Source organism: Stegostoma tigrinum, chromosome 7 (assembly GCF_030684315.1).
Source record: "Stegostoma tigrinum isolate sSteTig4 chromosome 7, sSteTig4.hap1, whole genome shotgun sequence".
In the NCBI taxonomy this organism is placed as follows: Eukaryota; Metazoa; Chordata; class Chondrichthyes; order Orectolobiformes; family Stegostomatidae; genus Stegostoma; species Stegostoma tigrinum.
In genome coordinates this window covers 8351711-8375293 of record NC_081360.1, presented here as the reverse complement: position 1 = coordinate 8375293, position 23583 = coordinate 8351711, and the positions used below count along the sequence as shown (strand labels likewise).

Here is a 23583-nt window from a genome sequence, read left to right as displayed (position 1 = left end):
GTGTCTGGGACGCTGTCGGTAAGCTATGATTCTGTGAGTATGACTATGTCAGGCTGTTGCTTAATTAATTTATAAGGCAGCTCTCCCAGTTTTGGCACTAGCCCCCTTCCTCCCCCAGATGTTAGTGAGGAGGACTTTGTAGCATCAACAGGGACAGTTTCATTTCTGTGAGACTTTGTAGCAATTAGTACAATTGAGTGGTTTGTTAGGCCATTCACAAGGGCAATTGAGAGTCAACCACATTGCTGTGGGCCTGGTGTCACATGTAGAATAGGTAATGAAGGCAGATTTCCTTCCCTGAAGGACATTTGTGAACCAAATGGGTTTTTATTACAATCGACAATAATTTCATGGTGATCAGTAAATTCTTATTTCAGATGTTTTTTATTGAATTCAAATTTCACCATTAGCTGAGTTTCTGGGTTAATAGACTAGTGACAATATCACTAGTCCATCGCCTACCCCATAACCTCTGCCAGTGTGGGATCTGAGCCCCTGCTACTGGCACTGCATCAATATTGCATTGCACCCATCCAACCAACTGAGCTAACCAGCTCCTGCCATAAATCAAATTAAAGGTCTAGTGAGAGTGCAAAACCTAAATAATTAATATTAGGCTAGAAAAGTATAGAAAAATTAAACAGGAATAATAGTAAAACAAATCCCTCAAGCTGATGTCCTACATTCTCAAGCTTTAAAAGAGACGCACACAGAAATAAGGGACATATTTATCGGTTATGATCTTTCAGAATTCCTGGGTTCTAGAACAGTCCCTTTAGATTAGAGTGCAGTAAAACAGGAAAGAAGGGAAAGAGATAACAGGGAACTGTCAGCCAGTTGGCCTGACATCTGCAAATATGCTGGAAGGAATTAATAAAGATATACATAGAGGAAAATCAAGCTACTATTAAGCAGGGAGGGAGTAGGAAGAATGGATAGAAGTGCATCAGTAATGGAATGCCACATGTTTCAGCCAATGGATCTAAGTTATTTACAAATTACATCAAGAGTAGTCAACCAAGTAAATGTTCTGGATTACTAACAGTACAAAGCAAGACAGGAATGCTAACCGAGAGATGAACTGGGTACAAAGAGATATAGAAAGTAAATGTAATTGGAAAAAAAACGTTGGAGGATGAAGTAACATAAGTCAGATTTTCCAAAAAGTGGCAACTACATACAGTTGATAATGCATACCTCCCTTGTTCACATAAAGAAACAGATCTGCACTTCTGACAAGATTCTGACCACGATTTCCTCAGAAATGCAGAACCACACTTTGAAACAGCCACACAGTTCAGCATAGTCAGGGCAAGGAAACTATGCTCCCTTTCTCACTACAGTCAGTTACTGTATTCTGGAACTTAAAGGTCCAGCAGCCAAGTCACATTAATAATTCCTGTGATAAAAAATAAGCACGCAAGGTAAGCGTGAGGTTAGGGAGCCAGATATGCGGGGGTGGGGTATCTGATGGACAGTGTACCAGGATTACATTAGCAAGTTGGTAAATGGATCAGGTAAGTAATGGAATGTTTAGATTAGATCACAGTAGGCAGGAGATGTTGGGTTCAGCAGGAGCAGGGTGTCAGGTCCTATGGACAGAGGAGGACTTGGGCACAGTAGCAAGGTGTGTCAGTTCTTGGGGCAGACAAAGTGTCAGGTTCCAGGGGTGAAGTAGGGCTGCAGGATCACGATCTGGGGCATTTATAGTTGGAAGGTGTCTGTGGTAAATTGGCTGGGCGGTGGGGGGGGGGAAGAAAGAGGACAAGATGTCAGTTCAATCGTTACTCAGAAGTTATACTAGATTTTTGACAAACTAATGTTTCCTCAGTAACTTTTACCAATTTCTCCAATTGAAATGTATACTTTCAGACCAGACGTTGGGGAGTTGCCCCTCAGAATCTTTAATTTCCCAGGCAATTCCCTCACAGTCTGCTATGTCAGGAGTTCCACTGGTTGCCCCTGTGCAACTCCCTTCTACACTACAGAAACAATTATCTGACCAGCAGATAATCTGGATCAATATTTTTAATTCTTTCACTCAGTGTAGGCAATGTGTTGTACTTCCCAAACTGCCTTGGAGAAGGTGGAGGCAAATGACCTTCTTAAGACAACACAGCCTATCTGGGTCAGGTACGACCACAGCACTCTTTGGATTAAAGTTCCAGGGTCCTGACCCAGAAATGATGTAAGAACAGTTCAGAGTCGGGATGGTGTGCAGTTTTGGAGGAAATCCAATAGACAGTGATATTGTGGAAAAATCGAAATTAATTACTTTATCGGATGAAAAGAAAAGCAGGATATTTTTAAGAAGGTGACAGACATGGAAATACTGATGTTTAGTGGGATTAAGATTCCTTGTCCAAAAAAAAGGATTAATAATAATTAAATACAGCAAGCAATTAAAATCAAAAGATTCATCAGCCTTTATTAGAAGAGGTTTGAGTGTAAGATTAAGGAAGTCTCATAACAATTGTCCAGGACTTCACAAAGAATATACCAGGACTACTGCATGCAGTTTTGATGTCCAAGTCTAATCCAGGAGAAAAAGGTTCGTTAGACTAATTACTAGGCTGAGAGGAGATTGTCTGATGTAGTGTAATTGAGTATAAGGGATCAGTAGTGTCAGGAGTTGAGGTAAGTGAGACCTGATCATATTGAAAGATTTAGAATAAATGCTGACAGCTTGATTTCCCCTTGCTAAATTGTCAAGAAATAAAGGATATAATCTCAGGATGAAGGGTCAATCATTTGAGATTGAGATCAGGCTTTACTCCAGGGTTGTGAATCGTTGAAATTCTCTGCTTCAGAAGTTTATGGATTAGTTATTGAGGAATCAAGGCTGAAATCAACAGTCACATCGAGTCATACATGGGGATATGGCAAAAAAGTTGAATTGATTTAAAAGTTCAGACATGATATTACCAATTTTTAAAGAAAATTTACTCAGGTTTGAATAATTATTGGATCTACTCTTTTTGTACATTTAAAAACAAAAGAAAGAACAAAGAACAGTACAGAACAACACAAACAGGCCGTTCGGCCTATTAAACCTGTACTGGCACTTGACGCCTTTTCTAAACTAAAACGGTTTTGCCTCCAAGCTGTCCATACACTTGCCTATTAATCTGAATGTCAAGGTACTTCTTAATGCTGCTATTTAACAGCTTCTACCACCTCCTCTGGCAGCAGATTCCAGGTACTTACCACCTCTGTGTAAAGAAACTTGCCACATCTCCTTTAAATGCTCTTCCTTTTACCTTAAACCTATCCCCCCAGTAATTAACAGTTCAATGTTGGGAAAAAGGAACCAACATTCCATTCAATCCATGCCTCTCATAATTTTGTAAACCTCTATCGCATCATCTCTCAGCCTTTGATGTTCAAGTGAAAACAATGCGATTTTGTCCAATCTCTCCTCATAGCTAATACCTTCCAAAACAGGCAACATGCTGGTAAACCTTTTCTGCACACTCTGAAGCCTCCACATCCTTCTGGTACTGTGGCAACCAGAACAGTACACAATATTCCAAACATGGCCAAACTAAAGTTTGAAAAAGCTGCAACATGACTTGCCATATTTTATTCTCTATGCCCCGGCCAATGAAGGCAAGCATGCCATATGCCTTCTTGACGCATTTACCCACTTATGTTGGCACTTTCTGGGAACTATGGACCTGTATGCCTAGACCCCTTTGTATGTTAATACTTCTAAACATTTTGCCATCTACTGTATACTTCCCTGCTGCACTTGACCTTCCAAAAAGCATCACCAGACATTTATCCAGATTAAATTCCATCTGCCATTCCACTATTCAAGTGACAAGTCTATCTTTTTTTTGCTGCAGCCTCTGGCAATCCTCAGCACTATCTCCAGCTCTCCCAACCTTTGTTTTGTCCACAAATTTACGAATCAGACGACCTGCATTATTGACCAAGTCAGTTCTGTATCCATCTTACTAGCTCATTGCTAATCCCATGTGATTTCACTTGCCCAATCAGCCTGCCACGGGGACTTTGTCAAACACCTTGCTAAAGTTCATGTAGACATCATCCATCATCCTACTCTGGTCTATCATCTTTGTCACTTCCTCAAAAAACTCAATCATATTTGAGAGACACGACCACCCCCACAGAAAACCATCCTGCCTGTGTAAGTGAGTCGTAAGCTACACAGGAGCAAATTCCTGCAGATGCTGGAACCTGTCCTAAAAACAAGAATGCTGGATGTCACAGCGCTTCAGGCAACATCCATGGAGAGAAAGCAAGCTGACGCTTCGAGTTTAGTGCTAAGTTATGACGTTCTTGTTTACTCCCCGTCCACTGATACTGTTGGCTAACTGGACATTTTTCGGGTGATGACAACTGCTCTGTCTATCTGCACTGACACTACTACTGGTTGTTTCTCTCTCCCAGCCCTTATTCGCACCTCAATTCCGTTAAAGTCCACACTCCCCGTCGATGCCGACCAAATGGCGCCTTCCTATCCGCCTCCATCAGTTTCCGCGAAGCCGAGACGACCAACCGTTAAGCGCGAGGAACTCACTCGGCCCCGCCTCCAAGTGCGCACCCTCGCCACCTCCCTCCATCCGCCGCCACCACCCCGCCCCAACCGCCATTCTCCACCAACACCCCAAATCCGACGAAGCGCCCTGACGCCGCAAGGTCACGCTAGTCGCTGAGCTCAAGACCGGGCTCCCACAGTCAGTGATGTTCAGAGGCTATCATGCTGTCTTGTAGTATACAATTACATATAGATGATATTCTGTTTGTTCTTTGAAGAAACATGATCAGTGTACAGTTGATTTGGTTCTGATTTATCGCTTCTTTTATCATGTGGCCTACATCTATCTCATGGAGAAATTCTTTTGGCATCGATTTCGGCCCAAACATTCTGCATTCGGCCAGCAGAACACTGTCTTCGAAAAAGATGTCGTTTCTGATAGACTATGATTGATGGCTCAGTTTGCTGCACCGTGTTAGGCTAGAACTCGGAACATTTGCAGAGAGAACTTAAGTGAGTTTTTGTCCTTGTTCTCATTTGCGATTGTTTCAATGGCATTACATTCGCCACATGATGGATCTTACCATCTTCTCTCTCACGTTTCTCACGTAGCAACAAAGTGGGATATTTGCTGGTCAGAGATAATGGGAACTGCAGATGCTGGAGAATCCGAAATAACAAAGTATGAAGCTGGATGAACACAGCAGGCCAAGCAGCATCCTTAGGAGCACAAAAGCTGACGTTTCAAGCCGAGACCCTTCATCAGAAAAGGGGGATGGGGCGAGAGTTCCGAAATAAATAGGGAGAGAGGTGGAGGTGGACCAAAGATGGATAGAGGAGAAGATAGGTGGAGAGGAGAGTGTGGGGGGAGGTAGGGATGGGATAGGTCAGTCTGGGGAGGACGGACAGGTCAAGGAGGCGGGATGAGGTTAGTAAGTAGGAAATGGAGGTGTGGTTTGAGGTGGGATGAGGGGATAGGTGAGAGGAAGAACAGGTTAGGGAGGCGGGGACGAGCTGGGCTGGTTAATGTATAAAGAGGGAAGAGAAAACTCAAAGGGGAGCTGATGGGATAAGATGATGAGTCCAATTCTCAGTCACATGACAGGTTTTAACTAACTCAAAGAAGTGAGCAAGGGAACAAAGCTATCATAAATTTCTTTCTGTTCTCATGTTATTCTGCTAGCAAATGTTTGTACCAGGATTATTTCCTGTCTTTGGTAGAAGAGCTAGGGCGCTTGAGAGTTACAAGTTAGCAGAAAGGACCGAAAAAGAGAGCTGAGAAGAGCCAGGAGGGGACATGAGAAGTTTTTGGCAGGTAGGATCAAGGAAAACTCTAAAGTTTTCTATAGATATGTCAGGAATAAAAGAATGACTAGAGTAAGATTAGGGCCAGTCAAGGACAGTAGTGGGACGTTGTGCATGGAGTTCAAAGAGGGAGGAGAGGCACTAAATGAATATTTTTCGTCTGTATTCAAACAGGAAAAAGACAATGTTGTCGAGGAGAATACTGAGATACAGGCTATTAGACTAGACAGGATTGAGGTTCATAAGGAGGAGGTGTTAGCAATTCTGGAAAGTGTGAAAATAGATAAGTCCCCTGGGCCGGATGGGATTTATCTTAGGATTCTCTGGGACGCCAGGGAGGAGATTGCAGAGCCTTTGACTTTGATCTTTATGTCATCAATGTCTATAGGAAAAGTGCCAGAAGACTGGAGGATAACAAATGTTGTCCCCTTGTTCAAGAAAGGGAGTAGAGACAACCCTGGTATTTATAGACCAGTGAGCCTTACTTCGGTTGTGGGTAAAGTGTTGGAAAGGATTACAAGAGATAGGATTTATAATAATCTAGAAAGGAATAACTTGGTTAGGGATAGTCAACACAGTTTTGTGAAGGGTAGGTCATGCCTCACAAACCTTATTGAGTTCTTTGAGAAGGTGACCAAACAGGTGGATGAGGGTAAAGCAGTTGATGTAGTATATGTGGATTTCAGTAAAGCGTTTGATAAGGTTCCACATGGTAGCCTCTTGCAGAAAATACAGAGGTATGGGATTGAGGGTGATTTAGCAGTTTGGATCAGAAATTGGCTAGCTGTAAGAAGACAGAGTGGTGGTTGCTGGGAAATGTTCATCCTGGAGTTCAGTTACTAGTGGTGCACCACAAGGATCTGTTTTGGCGCCATTGCTGTTTGTGATTTTTATTAACGACCTGGATAAGGGCGTCGAAGGAAGGTTAGTAAATTTGCAGATATCACTAAAGTCAGAGTTGTGGATAGTACGGGAGGATGTTGCAGGTTACAGAGGGACATAGATAAGCTGCAGAGCTGAGCTGAGAGGTGGCAAATGGAGTTTGATGCGGAAAAGTGTGAGGTGATTCACTTTAGAAGGAAAAACAAGAATACAGATTAATATGTAATGGTAAGATTAGAACATAGAACAATACAGCGTAGAACAGGCCCTTCGGCCCTCGATGTTGCGCCGGCCTGTGCACTAATCTAAGCCCCTCCCCCTTGACGATCCCATCATTATCCATATGCTTATCCAAGGACTGTTTAAATGCCCCTATTCTGGCTGAGTTAACTACATTGGCAGGCAGGGCGTTCCACGCCCGCACCACTCTGAGTAAAGAACCTGCCTCTGACATCTGTCTTAAATCTATCACCCCTCAACTTGTAGTTATGCCCCCTTGTACAAGCTGAAGTCATTATCCTCGGAAAAAGACTCTCACTGTCCACTCTATCTAATCCTCTGATCATCGTGCGTGTCTCTATTAAATCCCCTCTTAGCGTCCTTCTCTCCAATGAGAACAGCCCAAGTCCCTCAGCTTTTCTTCATAGGTCCTGCACTCCAGACAGGCAACATCCTGGTAAATCTTCTCTGCACCTTTTCCAATGCTTCCACAGCCTTCCTGTAATGGGCCGACCAGAACTGCACGCAATATTCCAAATGAGACCGCACTAGCGTTTTGAGTTGCAGCATGACATCACAGCTCCGGAACTCAATCTCTCTACCAATAAAACCTAACACACTGTAAGCCTTCTTAACAGTAATATCAACCTGGGTAGCAACTTTCAGGGATCTATGTACAAGGACACCAAGATCCCTCTGCACATCTACCCACCAAGAATCTTTCCATTGACCCGGTATTCTGCCTTCCTATTATTTCTCCCAAAGTGAATCACCTCACATTTATCCGTATTAAACTCCATTTGCCACCTTTCAGCCCAATTCTGCAGTTTATCCAAGTATCCCTGCAACCTGCAACATTCTTCCACACTGTCCACCACTCCACTGACTTTAGTGTCATCTGCAAACCTACTAACCCATCCACCTTTGCCTGCGTTCAAGTCATTTATAAAAATGACAAACAACAGTGGTCCCAAAACAGACCCTTGAGGCACACCACTAGTAACTGGACTCCAGGCTGAATATTTTCCATCAACCACCACTCGATGCCTTCTTACAGAAAGCCAGTTTCTATTCCAAACTGCTAAACGTGCCTCTGTATTTTCTCCAAGAGCCCACCATGTGGAACCTTATCAAAGGCTTTACTGAATTCCATGTACACCACGTCAACTGCCCTACCCTCATATATTGAAGGCTTTCAACGGATCACCCCCTAACCTTCTAAATTCTGGAGAAAATAGGCCTACTTTATGTAATCTCTCCACTCCTGAAATCCAGGTATCATTCTTGTAACTCTACATTGTACTCCCTCCCAAAGCCATTATATCCTTCCTAAAGTTGTGGTACATAGATCTGCTCACAGTACTCCAAGTGGAGTCTAACCAAGGTTTTGTACAGCTACAACATAACTTTGTTTATACTCAAGTCCTCTAAATAAAAAGACCAGCTCTCTTGATTAATTTCTATATCTGTTTGTGGTATTTTAAAGATCTATTCATCTGAACTCTCAGGACATCCACTGTATTTGACATCATACTATCTAGAAAGTACCTATAATAATCCTTTTCAAGTTCAAAATGAATAACCTCACAATTGCTTACATTGAACTTGACTACCAGTTTTGCCATTTCACCTAGTCTATCAATATCCCTTTGTAATTTTATACTATCAATTACTTTGTCTACAATGCCACCTAACTTTGTCATAAACAAATTTAGATACTTGACTTGCTATGCCATTATTCAAGTTGTTAACAATGTGAATAATTGAGGCCCTAACACAGATCCATGTGGGACCACTGGTCACATCTGGCAATTTGAGTACCTAACCATTATTCCTACTTTCTGTCGCCTACAATACAACCAATTTCCAAGCCACGTCAGAAGTTTGCCCTCAATTGCTTGGGCTTTTACCTTAATTAACAAACTGTTATTTGTTTTCAAAAGCTTTCTCGAACATCCATAGACATTCCTCTGTCCATTACTAGTCATCTCTTCAAAAAAATTCAATGAGGTTTGTTAGGCATGACCTACCTGTCAAGAATTTGTGCCAGTTCTTTCTGATTAACTGACAAGTTTGGGGTGTACAGTTACCCTAACCTTGATTATAGACTCTGAACAAATTCCTCATCACAGATGGTTGGCTAACTGGCCTGTAATTTCCCAGTTTTCCTCTTTCACCCTCTTAAAATGTGGAGTGAACTTGCAATTTTCCAATCCAGAGGGACAACTCCTAAATCTAAGGGACTTTGTGAATGCCTTAACTGCAATCTTTCATGTGGTCCCGTACTTCCTTTAGGTGGAAACTGTCAGTTCCCGGGGATTTGTCACTCTGGAATTCCAGTAATTTCCTCATTACCAATATTTTACTGGCGTTACTTTTATTCAATCCATGTCCCTAATTCACTACTAATTTCCTCCAGACTTCTGTCAAGCTATCCTCGTTTTCCACTGCGAGTAATTATTCAACATATCTGCCATTTCCCTATTGTCATTGACAGTATCCTTACTTTCGGTCTTTAGTGGGCCAACACTGCTCTTGACCACCTGCTTTCCCTTCATGTAATGTAAAATTTTGTATTGATTTTGATGACACTTGCAAGTTTCTTTTCATAATCTCTTTTAGAAGATCTTACAAGATGCTTTATGGCCATTTGCTTGTGTTTGTATCTTTCTCTTTCAACAGGATCTGTACTGGTATTTTTGCATTTTTGTAAGCCCTTTCTTAGTTTTATGCAGACCCTCTCTTTAATTGTCCAATGCTGTTTCTCCCTGTGAAGTGCAATTTTTACCTCTCAGATATAGAAACTGATTTTTGTATTGCATTAAATGTTACTTTCAACAATTATAAGCAAACTGTTTATCTGTTGTTTTACCCATTCGCAGATTGTCCCAGTTTATTGTGGATAGTCTCAGTCTCATTAGCGTCAGCCTTACCACACAAATTGATGCTATGTCTCATATCAAAAGGAATAACCAAAAATACTCTTAAGAAAATCAATGATCTTCAATGCTCCACAGGGCTAAATGCCACCATCTTCTCTCCATTAGCTCACACACAGGACCAGCACCCACTCTGACACTGCCATTGCACACACATCTCACCAACACTCATGGACTGAACTCTCATCCTCCATGCATCATATCCTCTCCATGATTCTCCCATTATCCCCCAAGATCATCTCTACTTAGTCACAATGTTTTATAGCTCTTTATCTCTTTTCCCACTGCCCACCATGATTTTTTCTCCTCTTAGTTAGATCTTTCACATGACTTTCTGCTTCTCAGACAAATTCTAATGTTATCAGCTTGGGTTTCATGTCAAGCTTCCCATAATCCCCATTTGTCAGTCACCCCTTACATTGAGAATCTGATATTTTTCTTGTTGTAACCCTAACTCTATCGCTTTGCTACCTTTCTCACCATCAGTCATGCCATATTAAGAGCAAAAAATTCTGCTCCATCTCTTTTTAATTTAAACAACTAATACAATTTGTGTCCTATGGCTGTAATCCAATTAAAGTGATTTAAATTTAGCTTTCAACATTGTTCAAGGAAACTTGTAATTCAAAGCTTATCCCAAATCTTGGCAAAATAGTAAATGCAACTAAGAATACTCAAACCATCTTCACAATTGCATGTGACTTAGATGTTCAGTTACTTGTGTTAATAATTCAAAGTGCCAAACTTCCAGATTGCAAAGCAGATATTTACATAGTTTAAATCAGTCAAAATCCAAAAACTCAACTCAGGGACCTTAGAAATAATAAACGTGTATATACAAACATTCTGTGCTAAGAAAAACTGATTAAAATGTTTCATGCTTAAGGGTGGCAAGGTGGACCAGTAGTTAGCACTGCTGCCTCACAGTGCCAGAGACCCAGGATCAATTCCAGCCTTGGGTCACTGTCTGTGTGGAATTTGCATGTTCTCCCCATGTCTGTGTGGGTTTCCTCTGGGTGCTCTGGTTTCTTCCCACAGCCCAAATATGTGCAGGTTCAGTGGATTAGCTAAATTTCCCTGTTATGTCCAAGGATGTGTAGGTTAAGGAGATTAGCCATGGTAAATGTGGGGTTACAGGAATGGAGTGGATTTGGGTGAGATACTGTTTGGAGAGTCAGTGCAGACTCAGTCGGCTGAATAGCTTCTATGTTCGGTGCAGAATATAATGATTCTTTCCCTAAAGGACATTAGTGTACCAGATGGGTTTTTCCGACAATTGACAAAGGATTCATGGTCATCATTAGATCCTTAATTCCAGATATTTTATGGAATTTGAATTCAATAAAATTATGGAATTAAGAATCTAATGATGACCATGAATCCATTGTCAATTGTCAGAAAAACCCATCTGGTTCAGTAATGTCCTTTTAGAGAAGAAACTGCCATCCTTACCTGGTCTGGTCTACATCTGACTCCAAACCCACAGCAATGTGGTTGACTCTTAACTGCCCCCTGGGTATTTAGGGATGGGCAATAGATGCTGCCTAGCCAGCAACAGCCTCATCCCGTGAATGAATAAAGAAAAAAATCACTATGAAGAAGAAGATTGCACAGGGTTGTTATTTCTAGGAACACTGCTGTCAAAATACAGTTCTGACTTCTTTATGAGATGGTCTTTCAAACAAAAGAAATGTTGGTACTTCTTAAACATTCATAGTCAGGAAACCTCTTTTCACTTTCTGTAATTATTCCATTCATGTATCAGTTCTCATGGCAGAGAATCAACAGCTTTCATTAGCTTCAGTGCCAGTTCTCATGTCCAAATTTATTTGTTATTGCACTTTGAAACAAGTCTCTTTCTAAACTGATGCTTGTAACTTCACTTGTAACTTTGCTGCCTGGTCAGTCAGCTATGAAAGTTCACTGCTACGGTTGTTTTGATGAACTCTAGAGCAAGCTGTTCTCAGACCTCCCACGTCGCCTGTCTGAAAACTTCTGCTCTCTTTTTCCTCCTGTTTAAAGTTTCATTGTTTTTTGTTTTTCTTTTAAACATTCCAAAAATAAACCAAAAACATGTAACAACAGTAAATTACTGCTCTGGGAAATCGAGGAAATCAGCTTCAGTGCTGAAAAGCCTCAAAAAAAGGAGCAGCTCTTACAGCCACGATTCACTCCCATCCACTATTTTGGAATTCCTTGGTTGAGAAAAAAGCAGGCTGAGACTGTGGGATTGAGTGAATCCCTCCAGGAGAATAAGGGCAGTATAGGAATGAACTCAAGAGGGAAATCAGAAGGCAAAAAGGGAATGTGAGATTGCTTTGGCAAATAAGGTTAAGGAAAATCCAAATACATTAAAAGCAAAACAGTAACTAGGGAGAGAAGAGAACCCCTTAAAGATCAGCAAAGCAGTCTGTGTGTGGAACCGCAGAAGATGGGTGAGATACTAAATGAGTATTTCATGTCAGTGTTTACTATGGAGAAGGATATAGAAGCTAGAAGACTTCCAGAAATAAAATGTGATTACTTGAAAGTGTTCATATTTCAGAGGAGGTGATGCTGGTCATTCTGTTTAAAGATGATACACTTGAATTTGTTTTACTTTAAAGGTGTAAACAAAATAGGTGTTTTATGTCATGAATTTCAGTTTAAATTTGTTTCCTACATAATTTCTGTGTGGTCTGCCTTCTCTTGAGAACTTTCCCCATGTTTATGCTTCCATATTCAAATCTCCTGGCCTTCCTTCTGTTTATGCCCCTGCCCTCAGTACCTCTTCAACCACTCATATCCTTGAAAATCTTAAACTTTAAAATTCTTGCCTTCAGACCTCAGCTGTGTACATTCTCTGTTATCTATTATTATAGTATGGAATTAAGATCTTGGGCTCCACCTAATCATAATCGGGACGTTGGATGCCTTCAAGGCAGAGATCGACAAATTCTTGATCTCAGAAGGAATCAAGGGCTACGGGGAGAGTGCAGGGAAGTGGTGTTGAAATGCCCATCAGCTATGATTTAAATGGTGGAGTGGGTTGATGGGCCAAATGGCCTTACTTCCACTACTATGTCTTATGGTCTTATAAAATCCCTACTGTGTGGAAGCAGGCCATTTAGCCCATTGAGTCCACCCAAACCCTTTGAAGAGCACCACCTAGACGACAATTTAAAGTGGGTATGTCCTAATCTTATCATCAAAAGTGTTATGATTGTACCCCAAACCTGATACTAGAAAGATTGATCTAAGCATTCCTCGTATGAGGGAATCCACTCCTGGTCTTCACACATTGGGAATGAGTGATGCTGAAAATTAATAATAAAGAAAAGACAAGAGACACAGCAAATAGTACAGTCTGTGAAAACAAAAACTGTATTTCAGTCTTTTATTAGGGCACTGAACATACTCAATTATCCAAATTAACACAATAAGTAAAATAACATGCTAGACATGGTGTGCTGAAATATGTATAATGTATGTTATATTTCGGAAATTTTTTGGAAAAAGATGGGTTTTGGTTAGGCCAAGGTGTTTTGTTTTGGGAAAAAAAAGGGTCAGTAAGACATTTGGACAGTGACTAAATACATAATTTTGTAAGAAGGCATACAAATTCAGCCAAGATCAGCAAACCTCAAGGTGTTAATATTTTAAATGTTTATACTTGGGTTTATGATGAGCAGAGCAAACACATTAAAGCAATTTGTTTAATTTTGACTTCAGAACAGAAAGTTCAAAGTTAATTCACAAAAGTCTGCAGTTTAGTTTCAGAAGATAGTATCTTTTCTCTGAAAGGGGAAGTAAGTATTTTCCTATTCAGGTCAAGAGAATCAGCCACCAGTAGAAGTGATTTATTGCTCATTGAAGCTCCCAAAAAGGGAGACTTTGAATAGAAACAGAACATCATACCAAATTAAACTAATTCCTTCTGCCTGCCTACGGTCCATATTCCTCTATCCCTTGCACATTCATGTGCCTATCTAAAAACCCCTTAAACACCCCTATTATATCTGCATCCGCCACTAAACCTGGCAGCATGTTTTTGGCACCTACCACTCTCCATGTAAACAAAGCTTTCCCCTCACCTCTCCTTTGAACTTTCCCCTCTTACTTTAAATGCAGGCCCTCTAGTATTAGACATTTCAACTCTGGGAAAATGATTTTGACTGTCAACTCTATCTATACCTCTTGTAATTTTATAGACTCCTATCCGGTATCCGCTCAGCCTGTGTCGCACCACAGAAAACAACCTGAGTTTGTCGAACCTCTTCCTATAGCTCATACCCTCACATTCCAGGCAGCATCCTGATAAACCTCTTCTGCAGCCTCTTCAAAGCCTCCACATCCTTCCTGAGGTGTGGCAACCAGAACTGAATGCAATACTTGAAACGTGCACTAACCAAAGTTTTATAAAGCTACAAGATCACTTCCTGACTTTTGTAATCAATGCCCCAACTAATAAAGGCAAGCCTGCCATAAGCTTTCTTTACCACCTAAATCTACTTGCTTGGCTACTTTCAGGGAGCTATGGAATAGGAACCTGAGATCCTATCATTTACTGGAAACTTTTCCCTAATATTTGATCTCCCAAAGTGCAAAACCTTGCATTTGCCCAGATTAAACTCCATCTTCAAGATGTTCGAACTGAAAAAGTTTAGGCCATCAGCATTGTAAGAGATCCACAATAGCAGACTTGGAAAGCATTTTGAAATTATTTCTACAGATAAGAAAAAGAAACTGGAAACTCACTACCACATTAACTAACTGCAAAAGTTAGATATGATTATACAAAACCAAGTTTCATCCTAGGAGCGGATTGCCCAGTAACAGCATCAGCTGGAATCAAAGTAATGGGTTCATACATTGTTGACCATGATGATGTGTTACATATTAATTTATTTTAATTCAGAACTATTAATCTGAAAGCTGATGATATAATGCCTGATTTCTATTGCTTGTGTATCAAATTGATACACTCACTACGTTTAAGGAATTACAATGCGCTGTTTGACACAGCACTTGATGTGCTGGCTGATGACTTTATCTTCAGTATCTTTCACACAACAATGGCCCATGGAATGGATTCAGGCACACAGTCTGGAACCTTTAAAGAGAAATGACAGCCATACTGGAACATATAGCAAGAAACAAGTATGTACTATCAATTAAAAATCAGTGGTTAAACAAAGAGTACATGCCTTACCATCTCAGTGAACTGATCAATGCATGCCATGCGAATCCGTGCGGGTGTGGAAGGACTGTTCAAAGTGAAACTCCCTGTTAAACCAATCTCTCTTCTTGCTGCTGCAATCGCATCCTTAATGGCATAAAACACAGAGCAACCAGCAAGCACAGCTGCTTCACCGATCCCCTGGAGTTGAGACAGGAATAAAAATGGCATATGAAACTGTTGACTAAAACTACTACTTCTCTCTTCAAATGAGATAATCTCCCCGCTGATGTGAGAAAATAGGTAACTCAGTGCTCACCCAAATAGCCATCCGTTATTTTTGAGCTTGGAGTCAGCAGCCTGATTGACAATGGGAGTGTGCATTTGGTCATTTGCTGGCCCAGCAGACATATGCACTGCAGAGCTGGATTTTACATTTGGCAGGATGAGTGAGGTAGAGCAGAAGTTGTCATTCTCACTATTGCTGTTCCAGTACAGTATACCAACCTCCAAATGGCCAAGTGAAAACCCCTTTGCTAGAAGGCTACAAATTAATGGCGTGAAGCAGATGTCTGCACCCGATCAGACTGAGATGTTAGGTGTGAAAGGGGTCATGTTGTGAACTTGGTCATGCTCATCAAATTAGAGGCCCCTTTCCCACTTCATCTCTCTTTAGTTCTAAACCAGAATTAAAACAGTAAATGAAGTCAAAAACATACAAACATTTCCACTTTCAACCATGGTCCCATTGGCAGGATTTTGGGTCATAGACTCACAGTGAACTTGAAACTCTAAACTTTGCTTCTTTCTCCACAGATGCCGCCAGACCATTTGAGTCTTTCCAACACTGATTTTATTTCAGATATCCAGCTTAAGCATTATTTTCCTCCTACCAATTGCCTATGAATTGTTTCCTTCAAAATAACAGACAGTGTTCCAATGCCCTCATTAATATTAAAGATTGATGTGTTGATGTTTTATGAATGTGCAGGGGAATGCCCACGAGATCTGCAGTTTAATGTTTTTGTCATGGTCTTTATGTCTCTTCATTCCCATGTCACCTTACCTGACAGACTACCAGCTCAATCATCCTAGCTTAGATCTGGAACTTACTTTGGAAGAGTAGATGGCTTTTGGATTTTGTGATCTTGGTAACAATGACACATTCAGCTGTTCTGGAATGTCACAAACAGCAGGGATCTCGTACTGGGTTGGTCCTCGAGTATAGAGCACCCCTTTAGGAGAATATTTTAGCTCTTCCATAGTGAAAAGCCCAAGTCCCTGGGTAAAAGCACCTTCAATCTATAAAACAATGAAAGGAGTGATTATCAATTTGAATATGAAGGACCACATCAATTAATAACCAGTTTTACTCAACCATAAAGAAAGACCAATAAGCAATTTTCGCACACTCGGGATGGCTTAAAGGTACATTATAGTCATTGGCGTACTCTTGAGTTCAGAAGTCACTGTTGTCATGCAGGAATCACAGCAGCTAATTTGCACCCTGAACAGAACTGCATCAGTTGGGTACTGCACTGGAATGTCAGCTTAGATTTTGTGATCAATTTTCCGGAGACAACCTTGAATTCATAAACTTCCACCAAAAGGCAGACAAATGCTATTATTTTAGCCAAAAAGTTGATTCACTGCTGTCTCAGTTATGTGGTCATTAGAAGCCTTCAGTCTTAACTCACTAATTTGGATTATGAGAAAGTATTCAACATAGACAAGCCTGATCCTGACATCCATGTGCACTAGTCACAGGAATCCCATTCCACTGACTCCCTCAATTCAGTGAACTATGAGCAAAGATAGAACTTCCAGATTGTGTCCTGGCTCAACAAATACCAGGGGCAGAGTTTATGCTGCATTGGGATAACTGCTAGATGTATACCCCATTCATTCCATGTGGACATCTCAGTTTCACTCATAAAAAGCCCAAATTTAAGAAGCTTGAATGATACTTTAATGAATGCTCAAGCACAATGGCTCACAAAGCAATGGAATAGCTCAATACTTGATGTTCCTTTCTTGATCAATATCCGGCAATTGCCAATGGAAGAGGATACATAATTACAAAATGGCATAATGTGCTGGAATATTGCACAATGGTTCCAGAGTTAACAGGACCTACTCAAATGGCTTCCCCTTCCTTTCTCTCACTGCAAGATCATGAGGAGGATCTGAAACATCACTAAATCCAAGTTCTGATACATCTGGGCAGAAAAATGAGATACAGAATGGAGACTCTGTTGAAGAGAGTCTCATTTAAAAGTGATCACTGACTACAGAAGTACTGATGCCAGGGCAGATCCACACATCCACTTAATGCTAAGGAAACTCTTTTGGCAAAAATATTCTCTACAGTTTGGTGAAGATGCCCAAGTGGATTTACTGGGGATGAAAGCAGCCCCTCTGTAATATACCTTTGTCATTCATTGTTTGTATTTAGTTTCTCACTGCTTCTCAACTGATCACTGAGAGAAAGTTTTTAAACAATCCAGTCTGGCAAGCTAACATTCAGAAATATTTGAGAAACCCAAATAACTCATGAACTGTACTATAGCATGTTGGGGGCAGAAACATGGGAGATACAAAATTTAATAAATCAAACAATTGCTGTTCCTGTTTTATAAGGTTTTGTGTTTCAGATAGATACTTATATCTGCAGTGTTTTCTGTTCACATATTTGTCATTCCATAATCCAGGATTGTGAAATCCAGAAATTACTCAATCTCAATCATTCGTTACTGTCAAATATTGTGCACCTGCTGTCCACAATCTGGGGATCCATAGCCAATAACCTTGGCAGTGTCCAGCACAAATATTTTTGTACCAGAACAGGAGGTGGATGCATTCTTTTGTTATCTTCCTCTCCTTCAAACAGTTCATATGACCTACCTGTCCAATATCCACAGCCGGGTTTATGCTGCATCCTGCATCAATCACAATGTCTGTCCTGATATTCTGCCAAGCAAGAAGACACAATGTCAGTGTACTACACTGAGTAATGACTCTGGAGACTATAGTCCAAATCACCTGGAGAGCATAAGACCCTTAATCTCAAGCTCATGTTGGACCCACATTTGGTGCTATTATTTTGAGAGCTCTTGAGTCGCAGTGGCAGTGCCGCTCCCTATGGGCCGGAAGGTTCAAGTCCCACCTGTTCCTGAGGCATGTTATAAAATAGAACATAGAACATTACAGCACAGTACAGGCCCTTCGGCCCTCGATGTTGTGCCGACCTGTCATACCGATCTCAAGCCCATCTAACCTACGCTACTCCATGTACGTCCATATGCTTATCCAATGACGACTTAAATGTACCTAAAGTTGGTGAATCTACTACCGTTGCAGGCAAAGCATTCCATTCACTTACTACTCTCTGAGTAGAGAAACTACCTCTGACATCTGTCCTATATCTTTCACCCCTCAATTTAAAGCTACGCTGCCTCGTGCTCGCTGTCACCATCCTAGGAAAAAGGCTCTCCCTATCCACCCTATCTAACCCTCTGATTATTTTATATGTTTCAATTAAGTCACCTGTCAACCTTCTTCTCTCTAATGAAAACGGCCTCAAGTCCCTCAGCCTTTCCTCGTAAGACCTTCCCTCCATACCAGGCAACATCCTAGTAAATCTTCTTGCAAGCTTTCCAAAGCTTCCACATCCTTCTTATAATGCGGTGACCAGAACTGTACGCAATACTCCAAGTGTGGCCGCACCAGAGTTTTGTACAGCTATAGCATAACCTCTTGGTTCCAGAACTTGATCCCTCTATTAACAAAAGCTAAAACACTGTATGCCTTCTTAACAGCCCTGTCAACATGGGTGGCAACTTTCAAGGATCTGTGTACATGGACACCAAAATCTCTCTGCTCATCTACACTACTAAGAATCTTACCATTAGCGCAGTAAGATAAGATTTCACATCCTGCTATAATTTCTGGCTGTCTTCTTTATTTCTGCAGCTCACCTTATGGTCTCCTGTCAGGCAGTCAATCTCCACCTCAGAACAAGCTGCTCCAAATACGAAGTAGCTGGCTGTAGTTCCTTCACCTTTCTCCCAGTCCATGACTGTATCATCGCCCCTAAAATGGTCAACATATACATCCTTTTACTTCACAGTGACATCAGTAATGATCACTGAGATAACTACATTGAACTCTTAAAAATATTTGATTCTGTTCACAGAGGCGCACTGTTAGAAATGGAAAGGCTGGTGAAGGTGCATTTTCTAACTTGCTTTGTGCCATAAATACTAAACACAATCATTCAGAGTAAAGACTTGCAGTGAAAGGAGGCAAAATGGAGCACGTTGGCCACTGTGTCTGTTGGGTCAAAGAGAGATCAGTGACTGTTTTATATTGTTATGTTTATGGTTTATGGACAGAGCACATTGTACCCTCAAGGCTTCACAGGTGCACAGCAACTCTAAACATTCTGCACAGCTGGGTACAAGTCACCCTATTACCATCTATGAGCAGTCACACAAAGATTTAAAAGGAGCCTGATATTTAAACAATTGGTCTACACACTCTAAAACAAAACATTCCTGTGTATTCAGTGGACTCCACTTTGTGTTTCATATGAACCAGACTGTGCGACTACCTATTGCTCATGCATCATTGATCCATAGTGGAATCTTGGGGCTGGTTTTGGGAGACGGACAGTTAATCTCCTTCCAAAATTGAAAGCATCAACATCAGTCAATCATTTGAGATTTCATTGAACCATGTTGTAATCCAGCATTTTTTCCCAGGAGCTGCGGATCTACGAACTTTACACAGTCTCCTCTTTCTCCTACCAACCATATTTTTTTTCAGATTTAATCATGGCGATACCTAATCCCCTTTTATCACAGGGCATAAGTATTGTTGACAAGGCCAACATTTATTGCCATTCTTAACTGCCTAATTGGTGAGCCTTTTGACTAGCAGCAGTGTGTATGCCGAAGGTATTCCCACAATGCTGTGTGGTAGAATTTCAGAATTTTGACATAGTGACAATAAAGAAAAGATGATATGTTTCTCAATCAGGGTGGTGTGTCACTTGGAGAGGAACCCGCAGATGCAGGTGTACCTGTGTACATGTTGACCTAACATTTTAAATGGTAAAGGTTATGGGGCTTGTGAGGTTATTAATAACCTTGAAAAGTTGCTGTAGTGCATCTTGCAGAGAGCAGCAATGTCATGCAGGTTGTGGACAAAGTGTGTATTTGAGGTGAATACAGTCCAGATCAAGTGGACTGAAATATGTTGAGTTTGTTAAGTATAACCTAAGAATAATTTTCCATTTAATGTTCTCTGGACAAACAGGCAGAAAGCTAGCTACCAGGATACATGAACATCAACTAGCCACAAAAAGACATGATCCACTGTCACTAGTATCCTTACATACAGATGAGGAAGGACACCACTTTGATTGGGACAACACATCCATCCTAGGACAAGCCAAACAGAGACACGCACGAGAATTCCTAGAAGCATGGCATTCCAACCGGAACTCCATCAACAAACACATTGATTTGGAGTCCATCTACCACCCTCTGAGAAAAAGAACAGGAAATGACATCACGAACACAGGAAATGACATCACCAACCCAAGGAAACCTAAACACATAAATAGAAAGCGGGGACATAACACCAGCGCTTCACCGGAGGCTCACTGATGATATTACCTAGAATGATGACGAAACGTCTGAAAACTTTTCCAGCTCGGCAAGCGAACTTACATCCAGAACCTCAACCTGAGCTACAAATCTTCTCAAAACTCAGTCACACTTACTTGAAGAAACCAGTTGTTGATAAGCTGACCTTGTTTTTAAAAGCTTCTTCCACCTGTCAAAACACATTATGTTTGTAAGATATGTTCTTCAGATATTTTAATAATGGTGAATATTAGGTAAGGTGACAATTTAAATTAAACTAGAAAGTTTTGTGTATCAGCGTCATAAATCAACTGCACATGAACAATATGATAATGAAGTACAATTATTATTGCATGTTAGTGATCTGCATTACCAAGCCACATTAATAACATAGAATCCCTACAGTGTAGAAACAGGCCATTTAGCCCAAAAAGTCCACACCGCTCCTCTGAAGAGCATCCCACCAGACCCATTCCCCTAACCCTGTATTTCCTAACCTAAACATCCCTGGGCACTACGGGCAATTTAGAATGGCCAATCCACCTAATCCTGCACATCTTTGAACTGTGGGAGGACACCAGAGCACCCAGAGGAAACCCATACAGACATGAGGAGAACGTGCAAACTCCACACAGGCAATCTCCCAAGGCTGGAATCAAACCCAGGTCCCTGGCACTATGAGGCAGCAATGCTAACCACTGAGCCACCAAATATGCTACAATTGTGAAATGTAAAATTGGGAAACTAAGAAAGACCAGGATTTATCTCATGTCTTTCACGACTACAAAATGTCCCAAAGTCGTTCACAAATTATGAAGTAGTCCTGAAGTTAAGTCACTGTTGTGAGAAACATGCTACATAACAATTTCCCACTAGCAAAATGATGTTGCAGATTATTTGGTTTTGTGATGTTGATTGAGGGATAATAATTGGTCTGTACTCCAGTGTTACCTGCCCTTGTTGTTCTTTGATGTAGCACAATAAGTCAACGTCTCAGGTCTTAGGTTTAAATATGTCATCTGTGAGATGTCTCTTATAGCAATGCAGTATTGAACTGGATTATTAGCCTTGATTTTATGCTGAAGTCTTGGAGTACAACTCGAACGCATAACTTTCTGATTCAAAGGTTAAAGACTTATCGTACACAGCCATGGCTAATTAGTCAGCTAATGAACTCATTCAATCAACTGCAGAGGCATCAGGATTGGTTACACAAGCGTCCACTGTAGATCATACACAACCTATCCTGACACGTTTCAGGTGAATGGCAGGCACGTGCAACTGAAGAACATCAAATCTGACTTCAGATCCTGCTTTATTATAGGAATAGGACCAAATTACTCTGGAACCTGTACAGAAAACAATAAATACTGGAAATCACAGCAGGGCCAGCAGCATTCATTGAGAAAGAACAAGCTAACATTTTGAGTCTAGATGGTTCTTCATCAGAGCTTATGAAAAGTGTGGAGGGTGCAGCATTTATGAAATGGGGTGGGGGGCTGTCGAGCGCTGGGGGTGAAAGGCTGTTGATAGTTCAGATTAAGTGATCGAATTATGAGAGTGGCAGAAAAATGGTGTGTCTAACTGCCAGACTGGAAAAACCAGACAGTGGTGGGGAGGGGAGGACTGCTGGGGGGAGGGGAGAGAGGACATGGTGACAGATAATGTGACGAGTATAGCTAAAAGAAAGAGAAAGGAATGGGGGTTATTATGGGGAGAAACCTGTTAAATTTGCAATGCATCAGTGATGTACAAAAATGGAAATAATGACTGGAGGTGAATGTCTTCTGAAGCAAATTCAAACTACTCTGTAGGGGTAATTCACAGCATGTTTAGTTGTTGATAAATGTGGATCTTAACCAAAAATCATTGCCTCAAACCTGGTGATTTTTTTCTTTAATTTTAAGATTATTTATTATTTACTGAATAATACTCATTCACATGAATTATTCATGCAAGTTGGAATAAACCCATACAAATTGCTTTTCGCAAAATCTTCCCGATAGCATTTGTAAAAAGTCCCATTTTAAAAAAAGAATCCTTGGCAAGAAGAATTAAGGGAAATCCCAAGGCATTTTATATCTATTTTAAGAGCAAGAGGGTAGCTAGAGAAAAGGTAGGTCCACTCAGATACAAAGGAGGTAATTTATGTGTGAAGCCAGAGAAAGAGACGGTGAGGTCCGCCATATGTACTTTACATCCGTATTCACCAAAGAGAAGGACATGCATGATGGTAAGATTAGGGAGAGGTATGTTGATATTCTGGGCCATAACAATATCAAGAAGGAGATGGTGCTGGGTGTGCTGAAAAATATTAAGGTGGATGAGTTGAAGGAGGGAAAGGAGAAAACCACTGGGGCCTTGACAGAAATCTCTGTATTTCCTTACCTACAGACAAGGTCCCGGGAGACTGGAAAATAGTCAATGTACTTCCTCTGCTTAAGAACAACAACAGGGATAATCAAGGAAGTTATAGGCCACTGACCCTTATATCAGCGGTCTGAAAATTATTGGGCAAGTTTCTTGGGAGCAGGATTTACTCATATTTGGAGAAGATTAAACTTATTAAAGATAGTCAGCATGGCTTTGTATTTTGATAGTTATTTTGAGGAACCCTTGAAATTGGTTGATAGGAATAAGGAAATGGATGTTGTCTGTATGAACTTTACTAAAGCAGTTGACAAAATCCCTTGTGATAACTGGGTCCAGAAGGTTAAATAATATGGGATCCATGGTGAGTTGGTAAGTTGGATACAAAATTGGCTTGGTCATAGAAAACAGAGTGTAGTCGTGGAGGTTAAAATTGTATCAGAGATAATAGGAACTGCAGATGCTGGAGAATCTGAGATAACAAGCTGGATGAACACAACAGGCCAAGCAGCATCATAGGAGCAGGAAGTCTGACATTTCGGGCCTAAATTGTGG

At 40.9% G+C, this 23583-nt stretch overlaps 1 protein-coding gene across 11 annotated transcripts in view; it reads right to left on the bottom strand.

The window, feature by feature from the left end:
* Nucleotides 1-13204: 13204 nt before the first annotated feature.
* LOC125453844 (aldehyde oxidase 1-like) overlaps nt 13205-23583 on the bottom strand; it is a 121858-nt gene continuing 111479 nt past the window's right edge. For 3 of the 11 annotated variants that reach the window (XM_059647030.1, XM_059647032.1, XM_059647033.1), the window contains 6 exons: nt 20796-20848; nt 18985-19099; nt 17912-17977; nt 16121-16309; nt 15036-15208; nt 13206-14941 (listed from right to left, as the gene is read on the bottom strand). In XM_059647030.1, coding sequence (XP_059503013.1) covers nt 14884-14941; nt 15036-15208; nt 16121-16309; nt 17912-17977; nt 18985-19099; nt 20796-20848 — 654 coding nt within the window. In that variant the 3' untranslated portion in view covers nt 13206-14883. Of the gene's footprint in view, nt 14942-15035; nt 15209-16120; nt 16310-17911; nt 17978-18984; nt 19100-20795; nt 20849-21802; nt 22008-23583 lie in introns of those variants that run through there. The other 8 variants (XM_059647028.1, XM_059647031.1, XR_009445915.1 and 5 more) reach the window with 6 other exon arrangements.